Source organism: Aphis gossypii, chromosome X, assembly GCF_020184175.1.
Source record: "Aphis gossypii isolate Hap1 chromosome X, ASM2018417v2, whole genome shotgun sequence".
In the NCBI taxonomy this organism is placed as follows: domain Eukaryota; kingdom Metazoa; phylum Arthropoda; class Insecta; order Hemiptera; family Aphididae; genus Aphis; species Aphis gossypii.
Window position 1 is genome coordinate 39,720,479 of NC_065533.1, and position 16,685 is coordinate 39,737,163.

The 16,685-nt window shown below is 27.8% G+C and overlaps 1 protein-coding gene across 2 annotated transcripts in view; it reads left to right on the plus strand.

Annotated features, from left to right (window-relative positions):
* Positions 1-13,345, plus strand: part of LOC114127544 (serine/threonine-protein kinase BRSK2) — a 94,853-nt gene extending 81,508 nt beyond the window's left edge. Inside the window, exons 13-15 of one of the 2 annotated variants that reach the window (XM_050205901.1) lie at positions 6,038-6,218; positions 6,355-6,527; positions 10,178-10,329. In XM_050205901.1, the coding sequence (XP_050061858.1) occupies positions 6,038-6,218; positions 6,355-6,527; positions 10,178-10,192 (369 nt within the window). In that variant the 3' untranslated portion in view covers positions 10,193-10,329. Of the gene's footprint in view, positions 1-6,037; positions 6,219-6,354; positions 6,528-10,163 lie in introns of both variants that reach the window. The other variant, XM_050205900.1, reaches the window with a different exon arrangement.
* Positions 13,346-16,685: the final 3,340 nt, after the last annotated feature.

Consider the following 16,685-nt stretch of genomic DNA (forward strand, 5'->3'; position numbering starts at 1 on the left):
GCGCTCAAGTGTTGTGTAATTTGTTTTCTATGTTAACCTATAAACAGTATAAACAGTAAAATTACATAATTATGTTGTGTTACGATTTACTATAATTATTTAATCACTTTTGATTTTGACTGGTTAAAGCCATACAGTAGTGATTCAATTATCCGGTAGGTGGTAGTACTACATATAACGTGATTACTAATTTTAGTAAAAGATCGATTAATTATTACCATGACATAATATTAAGACCTGGTTTAGGTTTTTGTTCCTATGTAAACGGTTGATTTTATAAGCCATTGAACACATTAAGACGTAGGATTCAGTGTATAATGTACAAAATTATTAATACAATACCGTTCCAAATGTGTATGACAAAACAAAAAGACAACCATTAATATTATCGTAATCATGAACGTGAATGTTTGCATTATTATAAAATAAAAATACTACTTAATAATATAAAGGTCTTCTATTTCTGGGTGTGGGTCGTAATAACAAATGTGTGACGAAATAATATGTTTGTGAAAAAGGTATATAATTTAATGTTATGTCAATAGGAAAAACACAAAATAAGAATATTATTCAAACGAATAACAAAAATTATAATATTATGACGAAAAATATGTCATATATTATTGATTGCATGATAATATGATATACGTAATTGCGATTCGAAATATTTCAAACAGTTGACGACTTATCGTTCCCTTTTTATTAGCCCGCGCGTGTGTCTAGAAACTATAGGTTCGTGTTCCATGTTAATATGGTATTTTTCATTATAAATATGTAAATATTGATCTTTGACTTCTAGCGTAACAGGTTATCACGAATATGTTTTGTAATTCGGACTCGTCGAATACGAAATACATGCAAGGAAAAATCAGAATATTGAATAGCCAAGTACGTAGGTTAGGTCAGGTACATATACATAGGTATATGTTTTTGTCCAAATATATTTGAAGAATAAATAAATAATATACGTATCAACACGTCTTTAATTTAGAGAAGAATTTCATTTTATTATTATTTTTTTTTATGACTGATTATTTTGTTGGGTAGAACTGTAGAAAGAGTGCTTACCTCATATCTGGTTTTATACTCGCTCATTTACGGCAGGAAAATCGTGTGTCGATTGTAGTATACCTACTTGAGAGGTTAAATTTTGATTTTTCTCACGTTTTCATATAACTTAGGGTAGCTTATATAGAACATAGTGTAAAGGTGAAACTGCTGAAACAACGTTCCGATTTATGAGTTTATGGCACAACAGTTTTATTTTATTTTTAAATTTTTAAATCAGTTTTGGTTTTTGTCATGATTTTTTAAAACATCAATGCTATAATTATAAAGTCTTGAAACTCTCGCCGATTATAAATAATTGTGATTTATAATTTGATAAATTATCGTTTTAACATTTTTATCGCGTTTCTAGATGAATCGTTGTCGTATATACGTGATTGCAACAATCCTGCATAATGGATATTTTAAGGTTTGATTGATGTGAATTATGCACTTGGCGCAAAATAAAAAAAAAACGATCAAGTGGTTAACCTCGTCCATGTCCTATTATTATTCCTCAAAAAAAGTTGTTATTTAGATGTATTTTAATAATTATTGTAGAAATATGAGTTATACGTATACTTAATTATAAAAGTTAAAGCTACTTTCAAATTTCTTTGTCTAAATTATATACCAGCAATAAATTGTTCCTGTAAATAGAAAGTGCCTACGACATAGGCGTAATACTGTATTTATTTTTTATTTTTAATACACTTTTACTTTACTTTTGAAACTTAATATAAAGTAAAAAGTTAATATATAAAGTTTGTTTATTGATTACGAGAGTATAATCAAATGTAAAAAGTTACAATTTTGTAGCAATAAATCATGCGGTGTTTTAACATGAAAAATACGATTACAATCGTATCCAGTAGGTATTATACCATTTATACCCGTCTACTGAACAAATGAAAGCAACCCCGTTCGAACTAAGCGTGGAAAATTGTTTTATTAATCCATAACACTATATTTCGTCACTTCCGCGATGTATCGGACGAAACTCTCGCTAAACTTGAAACGCTAACTGCGCCTACATGAGATGTGTGTGTTTTTTTTTTTTTTTTTTGACAAACGTAATGTTCAAATGCGTCCTGCGGGGTGTAGTTTTTGAGAGATAATAGATTCTGGTATCGATTCGTGGCGACGTGCACAGTGAAAGCGCATACAACAATAATAATAATACTTAGGTACAATAATAAAATTATAGGGTGTAGTTCATAGGCCGGTCCGCATTCGACAGCCGTCCGCCGACTGCAGCGAAAATCGCCGTCGACGACCAGACCGCGACGGCGGTGTGCCCCTCCCTATATACCAGTCGCGATATCCACTGAGATCTCGACGTTTCCACGGCAACCGCACGCGTGTGCACACGAACACTGCAGTTCTCCATATTGGATTTAATTGCCCGTTTGTATCACATAATAATACACACACACACACCTACATACGATATGACTACCAAGCACGATCGACCCCTTTTTACCCCTAAATTAATCATGCGTCTGATTTTTGGAATTTTTATAAGTATACTCAAGGTAGCTGCTTATGATAGCGTGCTGTGTACGAATATGCAGATTTTTTACGACAATCAAAGAGTGTCCCCGTGTCGTTGTTTATAATGCATTTATACATATATATATTTATTTTCAAACGAGTACCTCCTTTTTCCCTTTTTTCTCTACTTCAAACCGTTTGTCAGATGATTTCGTTCAGACGTGTAGATTGAAAGCATAACGACGCCATTTGTAGAGCTACTATACTCTTTTTGGAGTCATGCACGTAGCGCATATACGTCTGTTTTATCGGTATAGTATAGTAAGAGTGACACTAAAATGTTCCATTACATTTTCGCTACTGCATACCTACCTACTTACAAGTATATATACAGTAAATTTTATAAGAAATAAAGTTTTTTTTTTATTTTATCTAAAAAAAAAAAAACAATAATAATAAACAGAACATTAAAAAAAAAAATTAAGCATTGTCCTAACAAAATACTAAAATTTTGTCACCTGTCCCTTCGTATTTCAAACAAATTAAAACTCTCTTGTGGACACCGGTAAACTTAACGATCAAATACAAGAAATTTAACGTATTTTTTCTATCCAGAAAAAGCACTTTATTTGCATAGTAAAATCTACTTAATCGTATTCATGTTTTTTAATGCAATTTTTAAAACAACACTATCTGTATTATTGCCACCCCATCTATTAGTCCAAATTCTCGCTTTTTTTTTATCGTAATTTAGTTTTAATATTAATTTGGTAATCAGTTATTATTAACGTGTAACTTGATAACGAGCCTTTGTAAAATCAATAAAATCTAATTCCCTCCTTTTCAAAAGACTGTTGCAAGCGATTTATGTAAAAATATAAGAATTTCGTAAAGAATCGTGTTAACATATGTCGATTATAAGAGAGGATTTGGGGACCAAATAAGCCCTTCAAGCTATAAATCCTAGAAACATCTGTAATAAAGTAGTGAACAAGCCTCATTCTTTCCCGCCTATCGTGACATCGATCGATACACTTGTCTAAAAACATTCGACAACCTACACATTACAATAATATAACTGTTTGAGTCGTTTGCGTACGGTAAGGTTAATATAATGTCACCTGAGTCATATATATATTTTATAGACTATTATTTTAATTTGTAGGTATTGTAATATTTTTAAAAAAATGTTTGAAACATAAATAATTATTATATTTGATACTGAAAAATGATTATGTATGGGGTCTGTTCCCTTATTTACCTTCATAAAAACGGTGGATAAAATATATCAACCTTACTACGTTCATTTAATGATACAATTATAATTATAGTTTGTGAGAATATTTTTAATTTGTAAGTCTTTCTGTTATTGATACCTACTTGACTCTTGTTATTAATTACAATTGTTCAAAGTCAATATTGAAGTACCCTAATAGAGCATATATTGTGTATATATTTACATAATAATATGTACCTTTACTTGATTGGTTAAACATTAATTTGATGTTTGTTTAGTTTCTTCGTTTGAGAGCATATTAAGACTACGTACGTTGGGTACACAATAAAAACAATAATAATCGACTATAAAGTCAAATTTAATAATTTAACTGTTGAGTAGCGATTAGATCAATGTATGATAATATTATTAGGTACCTACTAACTTTCAAATAGAGGATAAACGATTTTTTACTGTGTTTTAGTGTGTATTTAAATAATTAATTTTTCCTGCGACGTCGTTGTCACGTAGGTATACACATATATCACAGTTCAAGCCAAACACTCACTTTTTCGAGTAAAATTAACCTATAAAGATTCGATTTTTATTTCCATCACACATAACATTTTATTTAGGTTACGTGCAGTATTAAATTTAACACGGAATGACCGCTTCTTTGCGATTACTCGGATAATACGTAAATAGGTAATATTCATGAGTATTCCTAGTCATCATTTATTTAAGATCTATGGATTTTAATCATATAGGTACAATAATTATACATGGTATTTTATTAATCGAACCACATTATGATATGCATATTTGATCGTATTTTAACTTTTAAGCATACAATATTGACGGTAAATTAGTCGTGTTTAAATGAGAAACGAGTTAAATTATATGCTGCGCGTGTCATAATATAAACGTTATTGCGAACAACAATAATTTTGAGTTATATTTAAAACTGAATCTTAAAAGAAATAAATATCTAAATTTAAATGTTATACATTTATGTATTGATTTATTTTAAAGGCACATCAAGTTTATAGTATAACAGTATTGTTCGCATCCGGTGTGTAAAGAGAAACGATCGACGTATAACCGAATGTTAAAATCCTGCTGGTAGCATATTATATAGTATTATAATATATTTGGCGGAAACTCCGATATTATTATGACCACCCGCAGCTGGCGCTGGGACTTCGTAATGGGAATTATCGAATTGCGAAACACAATACACTGGTTGGCATTTATAGATCGAAAGGTCTATAACGTAACTGTAACTATATACAATACAGTGAGCGAGAGTACTGGGCCCATTGTGGGCATGTGTCCCCTCGAAATCTTTTAAATGGCTTGACGGTTGACACTGCTCAATAAATATTCATACAGAGACATTGAATGGTATTTATCCGTTTGTCTCTAAGAGGAAAGGCGTTATTAGCTATAAATATTTAAAAATTTAACTCAATTATTATTATTGACATGGGTATAATTATCATCGTGGGTTTCATCGTTCTAATTTTTGATGTTAACTCGACAGAAATTTATTGACTTACTATATTGATGATTATTTTTGATTAAAAAATATATTTGCATTTCATTCTTATTCGAATACTAGAAATCGTTAATAAAAAAAAGTCAAGTGGCACTCGGGGACTGCCGCGATAAAGCTATTGCAGTATTACATATTAACACGAAATAAGAAGTTAATAAAATTTATAAAAAAAATAATAATAATAATATAATATAATATTATTATATTATTATATTATTTTTATATTATACTGTATATCGTCGCTGAAACTGCAACACCGCATATCTCAAGATTTGACAAAATGCATTTGTTTTGTTGTAGATAACAGTGAATAATATTAAACTAAAATAATAAATAAATGATAACGATTATTATTATTATTATTTTATTTTCGGTAACCATGGTAACAATTAACGGGTAACGGTCACGCTTTTTCGTTACGAAAAATATATTTTCAGTCACCACGCCTGCGATAAAAGCTATGCAATAGCTTAAAAAAAAATGCAAAAAAAAAACCGCTTAACCGAAATACAACAAGCTTATTTCCACACGTTTATATGTGACCATCATTCATTGTGGTCAATATATTATGGTCTGTACCTGCAGTTTTTGTCTTCACTGTAATGACGTTCGATATTCGAATGAATAACTATCTATTCTAATCGGCCCACTGACGGTCGACCAATCGTCGTCGTCAAAGGTTCAAATAGAGTATTTTTTTATATGTGCGTAAACTTTTTCAGATTTCCGAGTTGAGCCACACCGTAATTAATGCGCTGTCGTTCCGGGTTGAATACAGACGCGGATCCGGCGGCACGGCGATGTTCCAGAGACAAGTGCGATTCCAAATTGATTTGTCGGACGTCACGAACACGCACTCTCCCAGGGACTATCTGTTCGCCATCATATTCACGTTGCACTCCGGTACGTACCTATATATACTTAGAATCGGACGCGGCCGAAACGCGTTGTACCTGTTGTTATTGTTAACTACGCTTATGCCCCCGCTGCGACATTCGATTACAATGTATAAGTTTTGTAACGCTGTCTTGTTGTGCAGGTAATATAAGACGTTTCCGGAGGGTCTGCGAACACATTCAGACGCAAATGTGCGCAAGGAAAGCGCCGTCTTCGCCCCGGGCCGCCAGAAAGTTTAACACAGATTTATCGGAAAGCTCGAGTTGCGGATCAGACACGTCCGAGAGATTATCGCCATACGTAAATATAAGAAACGTAAGTATAGAAATAATTAAAACCCGCCGGGAACCAGCTGTGCCTAACCTTCGTGTACGGCAGGCGGTCGTTGGTCGCACTCGACGAGTCCTGCAATAATATTATAAGATGCTACCTATATATACCTATCGTATAATACCGTAGTAGAGCGCGTACAGTTGAAATATATACCGTAATTTAGGTCGTTCGCGATTTCTCGAGAGATTACGCTTGTAACAGCTATTTTCGGATCGTCTATATATCGATCGCTCGATAACGACGAATGACACTGATGTAATATTATACATTTTTGTGTTTATATAATAATATAATATAATGTCGTCCCGACAAAATATTTGTTCGAGTTATACGGCGCCGCCGCGGAAAACGTGGTCATACGATAGATATTGCATTTTAATAAGTTATTACGTATCGTTTATCGACGGTGTTTTGTTTTCAAAAGGTTTTATATTCCGCTATAATTACTATTACGAGACACAAGACGTGACGTCAAAAAGTAAATGACAAGACATTTTTTTGTTTTTTTGGTTTCATAACATTTAAACAATATAAATTGAAAATAATCAAATCGATATCATTCTACTGATAACTGTTGTGCCGACAAGTTCAATGATATTATCAATACAGGTACTTACCTATAATTGTTGGTCGCATAGCATTCATAACTCCTCTATAATATTACAAAATTCCTATAACTTCGAAAAAGTTACATAGATATTATTATGTTTTGTTATTATAATTGTTGTCAACGGATTAATAAAAATTAAAAATATAAACATAAAAATGCATATAAAAAGGGGAATAAGTAGGTAAACATTTTCTTGAATAGTATAATATGTCGAGTGTACCTCATCATTAAGTACCTATGTCATTGTTATGTACTATGTGTTAAATTTAATGATAAACAATTATAAAAACGAGAGTAGACGAATATTGTCATTTGTCACCCTATTTTACTAAGTATAGTAGGTACTTACTATATGTATATATTATGATATGATTATATTGCTGTTAAAGTAATTAATTTTACTGTTAGTAATACGCTAGTTGCAGAATACATTTTCGCTGAAAATATTGCATTTGAAAATGTATCGTTGTGTGTATACAATACAATAATATACGTCATCATAAGTTTCAAGTACTGAATATTAAATATTAATATTTTTAAATTGCAAAATTTAAAATTTAAATATTTTTAAAATGTTTTTTATAATTCGTTTAAATATCTAGTTTTTCCAAATTTAAACTCCAAATATATATAAAAAATCGCAATCATATTTTTTTTAAAGCTATTGCAACAAAAACTTATGAAAAACTTTGTACTAAGTTTTCAAGCTTCTGGTCTTAGTGAGATTTTTTTATCAATATTTATTGAAATAAAACTAAAATCAACTGATTGCTTAAATTTTCAACTTCTTGCCAACAGAAAGTGAATCAAATTAGTACTAAGCAAAAATTTCAAAGTACTTTTCTGGGTACCTATTTAAATAAATCGAAAAAGTTGGTTTCGATAAAATCAATTTTCTAATGTTATTGTAATTATTCAAAAACGAATAATTGATATACCTACATTAATTTTCACCAAATATTTATTTTAACATTTTGTATAGGTAAATGGAATACCTAATTTTCAAAATATTGTGATTTCTTTAAGCTATTAATAGATATTTGAATTTTTTTAGGTATTTTAAAATTCTTAAACATTTGGTGAAAAGTTTCTCATACATTGATGCTATAGATATTTATAAACATTTAAGATACATACATATAGTTCACAAAAATTTACAAATTATTTTGTAGTTAAAATGATAAATATTTTTCAATTTGTATAGCTATAAAGCTTAAAAAATTAAATTAAATATTTCTCGTAAGTAGTTTTTTAACTAAAAAATACAAAAGTACAATTTTTTTTTTATTAAAGAAATTTGGATGAAATTACATATTATTTAAACGAACTATAATGATGTTAGGTTAGTTTTCTTTTATAATTTAAAAGCATACTTGGAGACTAATAATATTTACTTTATATCACATTATTAATAGTAATAATGTAACGTAATATCAATTTCAAAATATGCAGATTAGTTTTAAACTATTAGCTATTTATACAAATATATTCATACGGTTCTTCGATAAGGTATAATATTGGCTCAAAAGTTATTAACAAAAGTAAATTATGTAAACATATCAAAAAATACATCATGAAATTAACTTTGTAATGTACACTAACAAAAAGTCTTATAGTTCAGAATCGTTTTTCGTTTGCAATAACATTTCAGTGAATTTAAATTTAACATATACATTTCTATGACTTGCTCAATGAAGAAATACATTTGACACTTACTAAACAATAGAATATTTAGTTTTTATCTCTTTTAACTTGACAATTATCTTTTCAAATTTTAAGTGATAATTTATTTATTATTTAATTCTTTTATTTATACCAATCAAAATATAATACGAAACATAATAAACACCATGACAGACTGTTACTAATAAATAAATTACTATGCAAAGTAATAATATTCAAACAGAATACTTATTGCAAATAAAAAAATAAAAAATCTCAAGTTATGATTTAATTTCATAATAACCTACTCTTGTCGCTTACGCCGCTATAATGTCTCAGGTAGGTATCTCAATTTTTCAAGTCATTCGTCACAATGTAATAATTTTAATTAAAAAAAAAAAAAAATTGTGTCATTAATAACTTCATATAAGGTATCAAAATTTTTGTTCTTTACAACTGTACCTATGTTTACGTGAATATTTGAGTTAGAATGAATAAACAACCTTTTTCAAAGTAATGTAGATTAGTAATATAATTAAGTAAAGTAATTTCAAAATGTGTCAGGAAATTAGTTCCAAGATTTCAAAATTCTATAATTCGTAATTTTATTTTTTAAAATAAAAATGAATCGTTTATTTTTTATATAAAATTTAAAAATGAAATAAAAATTATTTTCAGTGTCATTAAAATTTGGGCCAACGCGTTATACTTTTGAACGCAAATCACCACCCTAGCTATAGTATAGCTGAATACACAAGCGACCCTCTCTTGAATAAATGTCTTACACTCGACTCTCACATCACTACATTCCTTTGTAGATATCTTCTCATTATTATCTTCCTCGTAGGGATATAAAATAATATATATTGTGCCTGTAACTTTTGCAATAGCAGTAGTGCGCATATTTGAAGTATTTTACCAGCGAACATTTTTCCCCCGTAAATCATTTTTTTTTATTTCTGGCACAACGGCGTTGTCTATATCGCGGTATGGGCTGAGAGTCATTTTTCTTGAACTTTGCGGGAAGTTTAGGGAGATCGTGCGTAATACTGAGCTCAGACATAACTAAGAATATTATATAGGATAATTTTGGATTTGGTAAAAATTTTTAGTTAACGCGTCGAAACAAATATATTTAATAATTCTGAAAATCAGATTTTCGATTACTGCAACAGAAGAAAAAGGCGAAGAAGGTGCTTGTCGTATCTTTTCGTATAATTTATTTCGAAGTGTATCAAAATCCCGAAAGTGGGGTCCTAGTTTCAGTACAAAAAAACCGAAAGGCCGCGGACATAGTGCGCGGTCATCGATCGATATTGTGTTCGGTATACGTAACGATGTTTTAGGTCGAATCGGACAGAGACGAAAAGAATAAGAGACTGATCAACCATCAGGACGGCAAAGGCGGTTACTGTATCCCGAACAGCCGGCAGAGGAGACGGAGTTCTAGTCTGGCCAACAACAACAACTTCAACAGCAGCAACAACAATTCGATGGCTAACGCGCCGGCAGGGGCCAACGGCCGCAGCGAAGCGCCGCCGCCGACGAGATCCAACAGCGAAACGAAACCGGCCGACGGCGCTTACATATCGGTGTCGGGATCGATGTCTTGATTGCCAACAACCGCTAAACAATATTATGTATAAAACTATTCCTGTGTTTTTTTTTTTTGGGGGGGGGGTCGATGTACCTACGTTTCGTATGTCATTATAATCAATGGTAGAACATTGACTACTCGTAAGGTTTAAGTCAAGGCAAATAAAATGTTAAATTTTTCATAAACTTTTTTAACTTCAACTAGTTCAATTGCAGACTGTTGAAACATAACTTAGCTATTTTTTTCTTCGTTTGATTTAAAATAATCCGGTAAGTTAAAGTTAAAAATGTTTAGTTTCAACAATGGTTTTATACATTAAATTACTATATAATATACAAGATTTTAAATGAAATTTCCGTTGTTTCTTGATAAAATAATAATTTTGTACATAAAAAGGTGAAAAAATACTCTTTATGTGATTCGCGTAATAATTTAAAAGTCGATTATCTTTTTTTTTAAACTGAACTAAGTCAATATGTATATTTTGCGATATTAACTTTAAACTTGACGAGTTAAATTTATTATTATTATTATTATCCTAATCTAACCTTTGATTATAATCTATATAGAGCCAAATTCTACCGGGTTACTGTAAAATATTATTATTATTATTATTATTATTGTATAGTCGATAAAATTAATGAAAAATAAAAAAAATGATCGATGGTCACGCGGAATATAATAATAATATGTTGATGTGATAATAATATCATAATATTATTATTATAGCATAAATGTGTATATAAGTCCAAATGCCATTTGACTTAAATTTAATATTATTATGTACTAATTAATATTAGGACGTGTTAGGTGTAATATTATATGTTTTTTGTATTAATTGTTTATTATTTACGCTTCGTGCACGAGCAACAGCAACGCATAATTATTATTATATTATACTATATTATTGTTTCGTAGATAGTTGTTTTAGATTCTGAGCGGGATAATGCTTATTATTGCTGTATATTATTATTATTATTATTATTATTATTACTATATATGGTTATTGTATTTATTACGGCAATACTTGATTTATTGTCATATAATATGTTGTGTTTTTATTTTTGTATTTGTTTGGATAATATGCGCTTAACTATTTTTTTGTGGAAGTGGAAGCGTGGCAGTTATATTGCGAGCGTTTTGGAAAATACGTGATAAATACGATAATATTATTAATAATATGTTAACTCTATACGTGCACTTCACGTGTCTGTCCGTTGTACAGATCATACTCCATTGGTATGACAATTTGGGTTTTTCCGACTATACTTGTAGTATTTAATATAAATAATATTATGTGTATTATGATAATGTCAAATAAGAATTTACTATTTATTTTTTCAAACATAAATCAAAAAAAAAAAAAAAAAACCCACCGATACAACTTCATTCAGTATCGTTTTATTTATTTTTCAAATTCGATAATGATATTATTTTAGAAATTACTAAAATTTAATAGTTCACTTATCCCGATAGCACGCCCAAAACTATGCTTGCTTTGAATGAGGAGGATATGCGCTATTCACTTTCTTGTATATCAGTCAAATGTTTCAAAAACATGTAAGAAAACGTTTCAAAACGTTGTATTCGGTATAGGAGCGTATATTTCTAGTCGATGAACGTAATATATTATATTATAATATTATATATTTTATATGAACGGAAACTAAACATTTTTTTGTTGTTTTAATGCTGTACTTAGCGCAATTATAGAATATTATTTCGTTTTTTTAGGAAAAGAATTGTAAAACGATCTGTGTAAAATAAATTTACTTACCTATTTGAAATATTCGCTAGAATATAGTATAATATATTATCGTATAAAATATCATCATCTATTAATAAAATATATATCTAAATATAATATTTAATAATAATATATTAAAATAAAAACATATTTTACGTAAAGGCATAACCTCCTTCATAATATTAAATTGTATCTGCTTTCTGAAATTCTTGGTTATAGTATACCTTTTTTTATCATCATCATCATTATTATTATTATTATTAACATTTTAGCTTTAACTGTGGACTGCTTACATGCATAATATCAATGTACTATAAATACTTCATACTTGAACGTAAATACAATTTAATAATATATTATAGGTATTAGGTACATTGATAAATGATTATATTATACGCATGTATTATGAACGCTTTATAACGATTTTTAAAAATATCTCATCGATTTCTGAAATGTATTTATTTATGTTTATGATCTTATTAATTATCTCTTCGTCACTTTTATTAATCATTTTTTAATTTCTCTTTAGCTAGGTACACGAGACAATTAGGAGTTATATTATAGTTAAAGATTATGTACCATGTAAAGTATGCATTTCGAAATGTATAAAAATACACTATTTTTTTTTCATTATGTGATTTTCCATCAGAATATTTTGTATGTTTGTTTACAAAAAAAAAAAAAATGTTTACTAACCAAAATGATATTTTCAAATTATGTTGAACGCTTATGCCAACATGAATAATATAACAAGTTTTTTTAGCGAGCCAAGTCCATACGACCGAATTTGAGATAACATTTTTTTTTTTTTTTTTTTAATGTTTCAGAGTGCCTTAAGAGTGTTAATTAACAGTAATAATATATACTATATAGTTCGAACGACATCTTTAAAAGCTAAAACTTATTATTATGTAATAATATAGTGCATAGAAATCAATTTTCTAGCACAGACTGGAATCCCTGTTTTTATGTTAATTTTGTCAGTTACCTAAAATAATTAATAATGTGTAACATTCGGCCGACGTCCATTTTAGTTTTAAACTATTCATGTATTATGTATAACAGAATAAGGTACTATAAAATATAATAATATGATGTTTATTATGCCAATATGGCAATATGGTTGTAACGAAACTACAAATGTCAAATACATATTATACTTGTTAATAAAAAAAAAAAAATTATATGTGTTTGATTTTTCACGATAGGTGTAAAATATATACGTAGTATATTAACTATGCATATTATGTCACGATGTTTGAGTTATTGTTGAAGATGCGCCATCGTATTTTTTAAAATTATTTTAGCGAGGTAGAACACGATATAGCAAACGGTCCTTATCGACAGCACTTTTTTGAATAACCCGAATCTTTTAACTACTAATTTTCGTGAAACGTCGCTGTATCGATTTATGTACTGATTACAATTAATAGTAATATAAAATTTTATATTTTAATGAAAATCAATAGATTCAATTGTTTTAATATTATACTTCATGAAAGCATATTATTGTACATGTCGGATAGTTAAATTAAGTTTAAAAATACGATTATAATAAAAAAAAATTAAATTACTTTTAAAATGCTGTGATAAAAATAAAAATAAAAAAAGATGTATCAATAAAAGTAGGCAGCTATTTACAAGTCTTGTTAATAGATCTTATTCAATAGTCTTTTGAGACATGCGCCGAAAAATAAAAAATAATTTAATTTACGTTTGAAGAACTTGCTATTAAAATGTTTAAAATTTAAACGTGTTGCAATCCAATAACTATTAAGTAAATTCCTAAATAGTAGCCTCAAGTCCTATTTTAACGGATAAACAAAATTAAGTATACTTACTAATTACTATCCATCGTCGTATTATCTGGATTGAGTGTGAAAGACTACATCAATAAACCAGCTTTATAACGTTTAAAATAAACACCCTGACTTCTATAAACATAGTTATTCATTAGATTACGTTTTATTTTCTATATATTTATTTGTTATAGATTAAAGGACCTGTATATATATATATATATATAGTACATATATATTATATTATATACTATATAAATAGTATTCAATACTAAATACTATAAACTGTATTATAAACAAAATGAATGTGTTATTTTCTACAAACTATTATCTTTAATCGATTTTGAAATAAAAGCAGTGACAGACGACGATCTGCTGAATCAACATATTTGAAATTAATTTTCTGTGTAATAATTTGTAATTATCACGTATTGAATTATATGTTAAATATTTTTCTCAAAATGTCATTAAATTCTCTATATAAGTCCACTTAAAAATGATCTTAACAGTTAACAGTGTGATCATTAATTTGAATTTGTTGTCAGAGTCCAAACTCAATATGAGTTTTGAAGATCTATCATTTGATTAACTTCTAACTAAAAAATTGAGAAAAAAACAGATAGAGTACGTCACTAAGATAACAATAAGACTTTATCAGACAAATGAATTAAATGTGTATCTATGATTTATTCATATTTAAATTTAGCTGTTATTTCGTTATTCATTAAACGGTAAACAGTTTATAAATAAAAAATAGTTAAATAGTTTATGTAAATATAAATAAATAAAACAAGTAAGTCCACTATATGAAATAATACATAATCTTCGATGCGATGACGAATCTATTTAAACAGTTTATTAAAAACAAAAATTTCATAGAAAACAAAAAAAAAATGAGGAAAAACGGAAATACCTATTTACGCAAATCCTATTTCAAACAAAATTTATTTCGTTTTTTTTAGTGTAACTCAAAAATGAATTATCGTAGATACTTGAAATTTTCATCGAGTTTTTATTTTATCATCTTCTATTTGCCTATACAATTTTCATAATATTTAAGTTATTTATAGGCATGATAACATTTTTAATGTTATTTTATAATTGTGAATAAAAATTATTCAGATTAGTTTTATTTTTTAGAATATCAAAAACAGCTTTAAATATCATCTTGCTGCCGATAAGCAATATTTCCTTTTGACTTATCACAACAAAATATATGCTAATGTCAATTTATCCACTTGAGTGCTTGACAGATTCAATATAAAATCATTTGTTTAGGTTTACAGGAACTCGTTTACAGTTTTCTATAATATATTCGACATTAAAACGGGTTAAGTAGGTATCTATATTCAATATTCATGCTAGATTAGGTACATTATATTTCTTATATTATTTTATATAAAATGTGTAATGAGTATTTTATTATGATGTTTGAAATTAATTTTTATCAATTCAATTACACGATGCGGATAAATGATAATCGTTTATGTTTATTTAACGTCGATGGTTAAAAATTATTTCGTATTACCTATGACCTATGCATGTACTTTATATAATAATGATATACAATATATCTTGATAATACGCAGTTAATTGACTGAGAAACCTAAAATTACAATTAAGCATAGTTGTCCAGATTTACACGTGCACACTTGTATAAAATAATAGGTTGGTATTAAAAAAAATAAAATAAAAACAGTTCTGATTCGGCGTAATTTACCTTGATACGTCGATTTACCTCTAATTGTAAAATACATAATATAGGTATTATTTACAATATAATAAATATAATGAAATGTATGATAATTAAAATATATACTAATAATAATGAATCAGTAGTACATAGTCTAATTATATTTCTCTATTTCACTTATGAATTATCTAATAATATTTAAATTATAAACATATTTAAACTTAAAACGCTCATAAAATATATTTGTAAAAACATTGCATTAATTTTTTAGAATTTAGAGCTAAATCTTCATCAACAATTATATACATTTTTAATTACAAAACAATTTGTACATTTTAGTTATTTTGACGAATCCGTAAACATTTAAACTTATTTAAACCACTGAATATTTATTATTTATTTAAAGGCTTAAAATTAAAATAAATAATATATAAATATTATAACTATGTATTTTTATATTTTTAATTGTAACATAAAAAAACTTATGAGAAACTGCAGTGTTTTCCAATATTAAAACTCTTAAAAAGTACCCACAATAAAAAATACCTACCTATCATTATGAAATAAATACATTCATCGTTCTGTTCAGAATCTAAAAATTTAAACAGTATAACATGAAATATATTTTCATATTTTATTAAATTTATATGAACAATTTTTTTATTTCTCCAGGTTTTGCATAATATTATTCTTTCTAATAAATATTATTTATCATTCAACAATACAATACGTAGAATGTCACAGAATATGAAATAATGTTCTATAGGTAATATTAATAAAAAATTATATTAAGAGGAGACTGGTCTGTCAACCTATATCATTAAATATATTTCATGATATGGTTTTTGATATTGCTAGATATAAATTTTATTTTACTTTTGGTATTACAAGAGGTTGATTTAATATTTTCCGTAAACATTACATTTATCAATGTATTATGACTTATTAATATTTAATTAATCTTATATAATATTTTATAATATTGTTATAACCTATTTTGTCAAAATCTCCTTACCACAAAAACTTCCACAT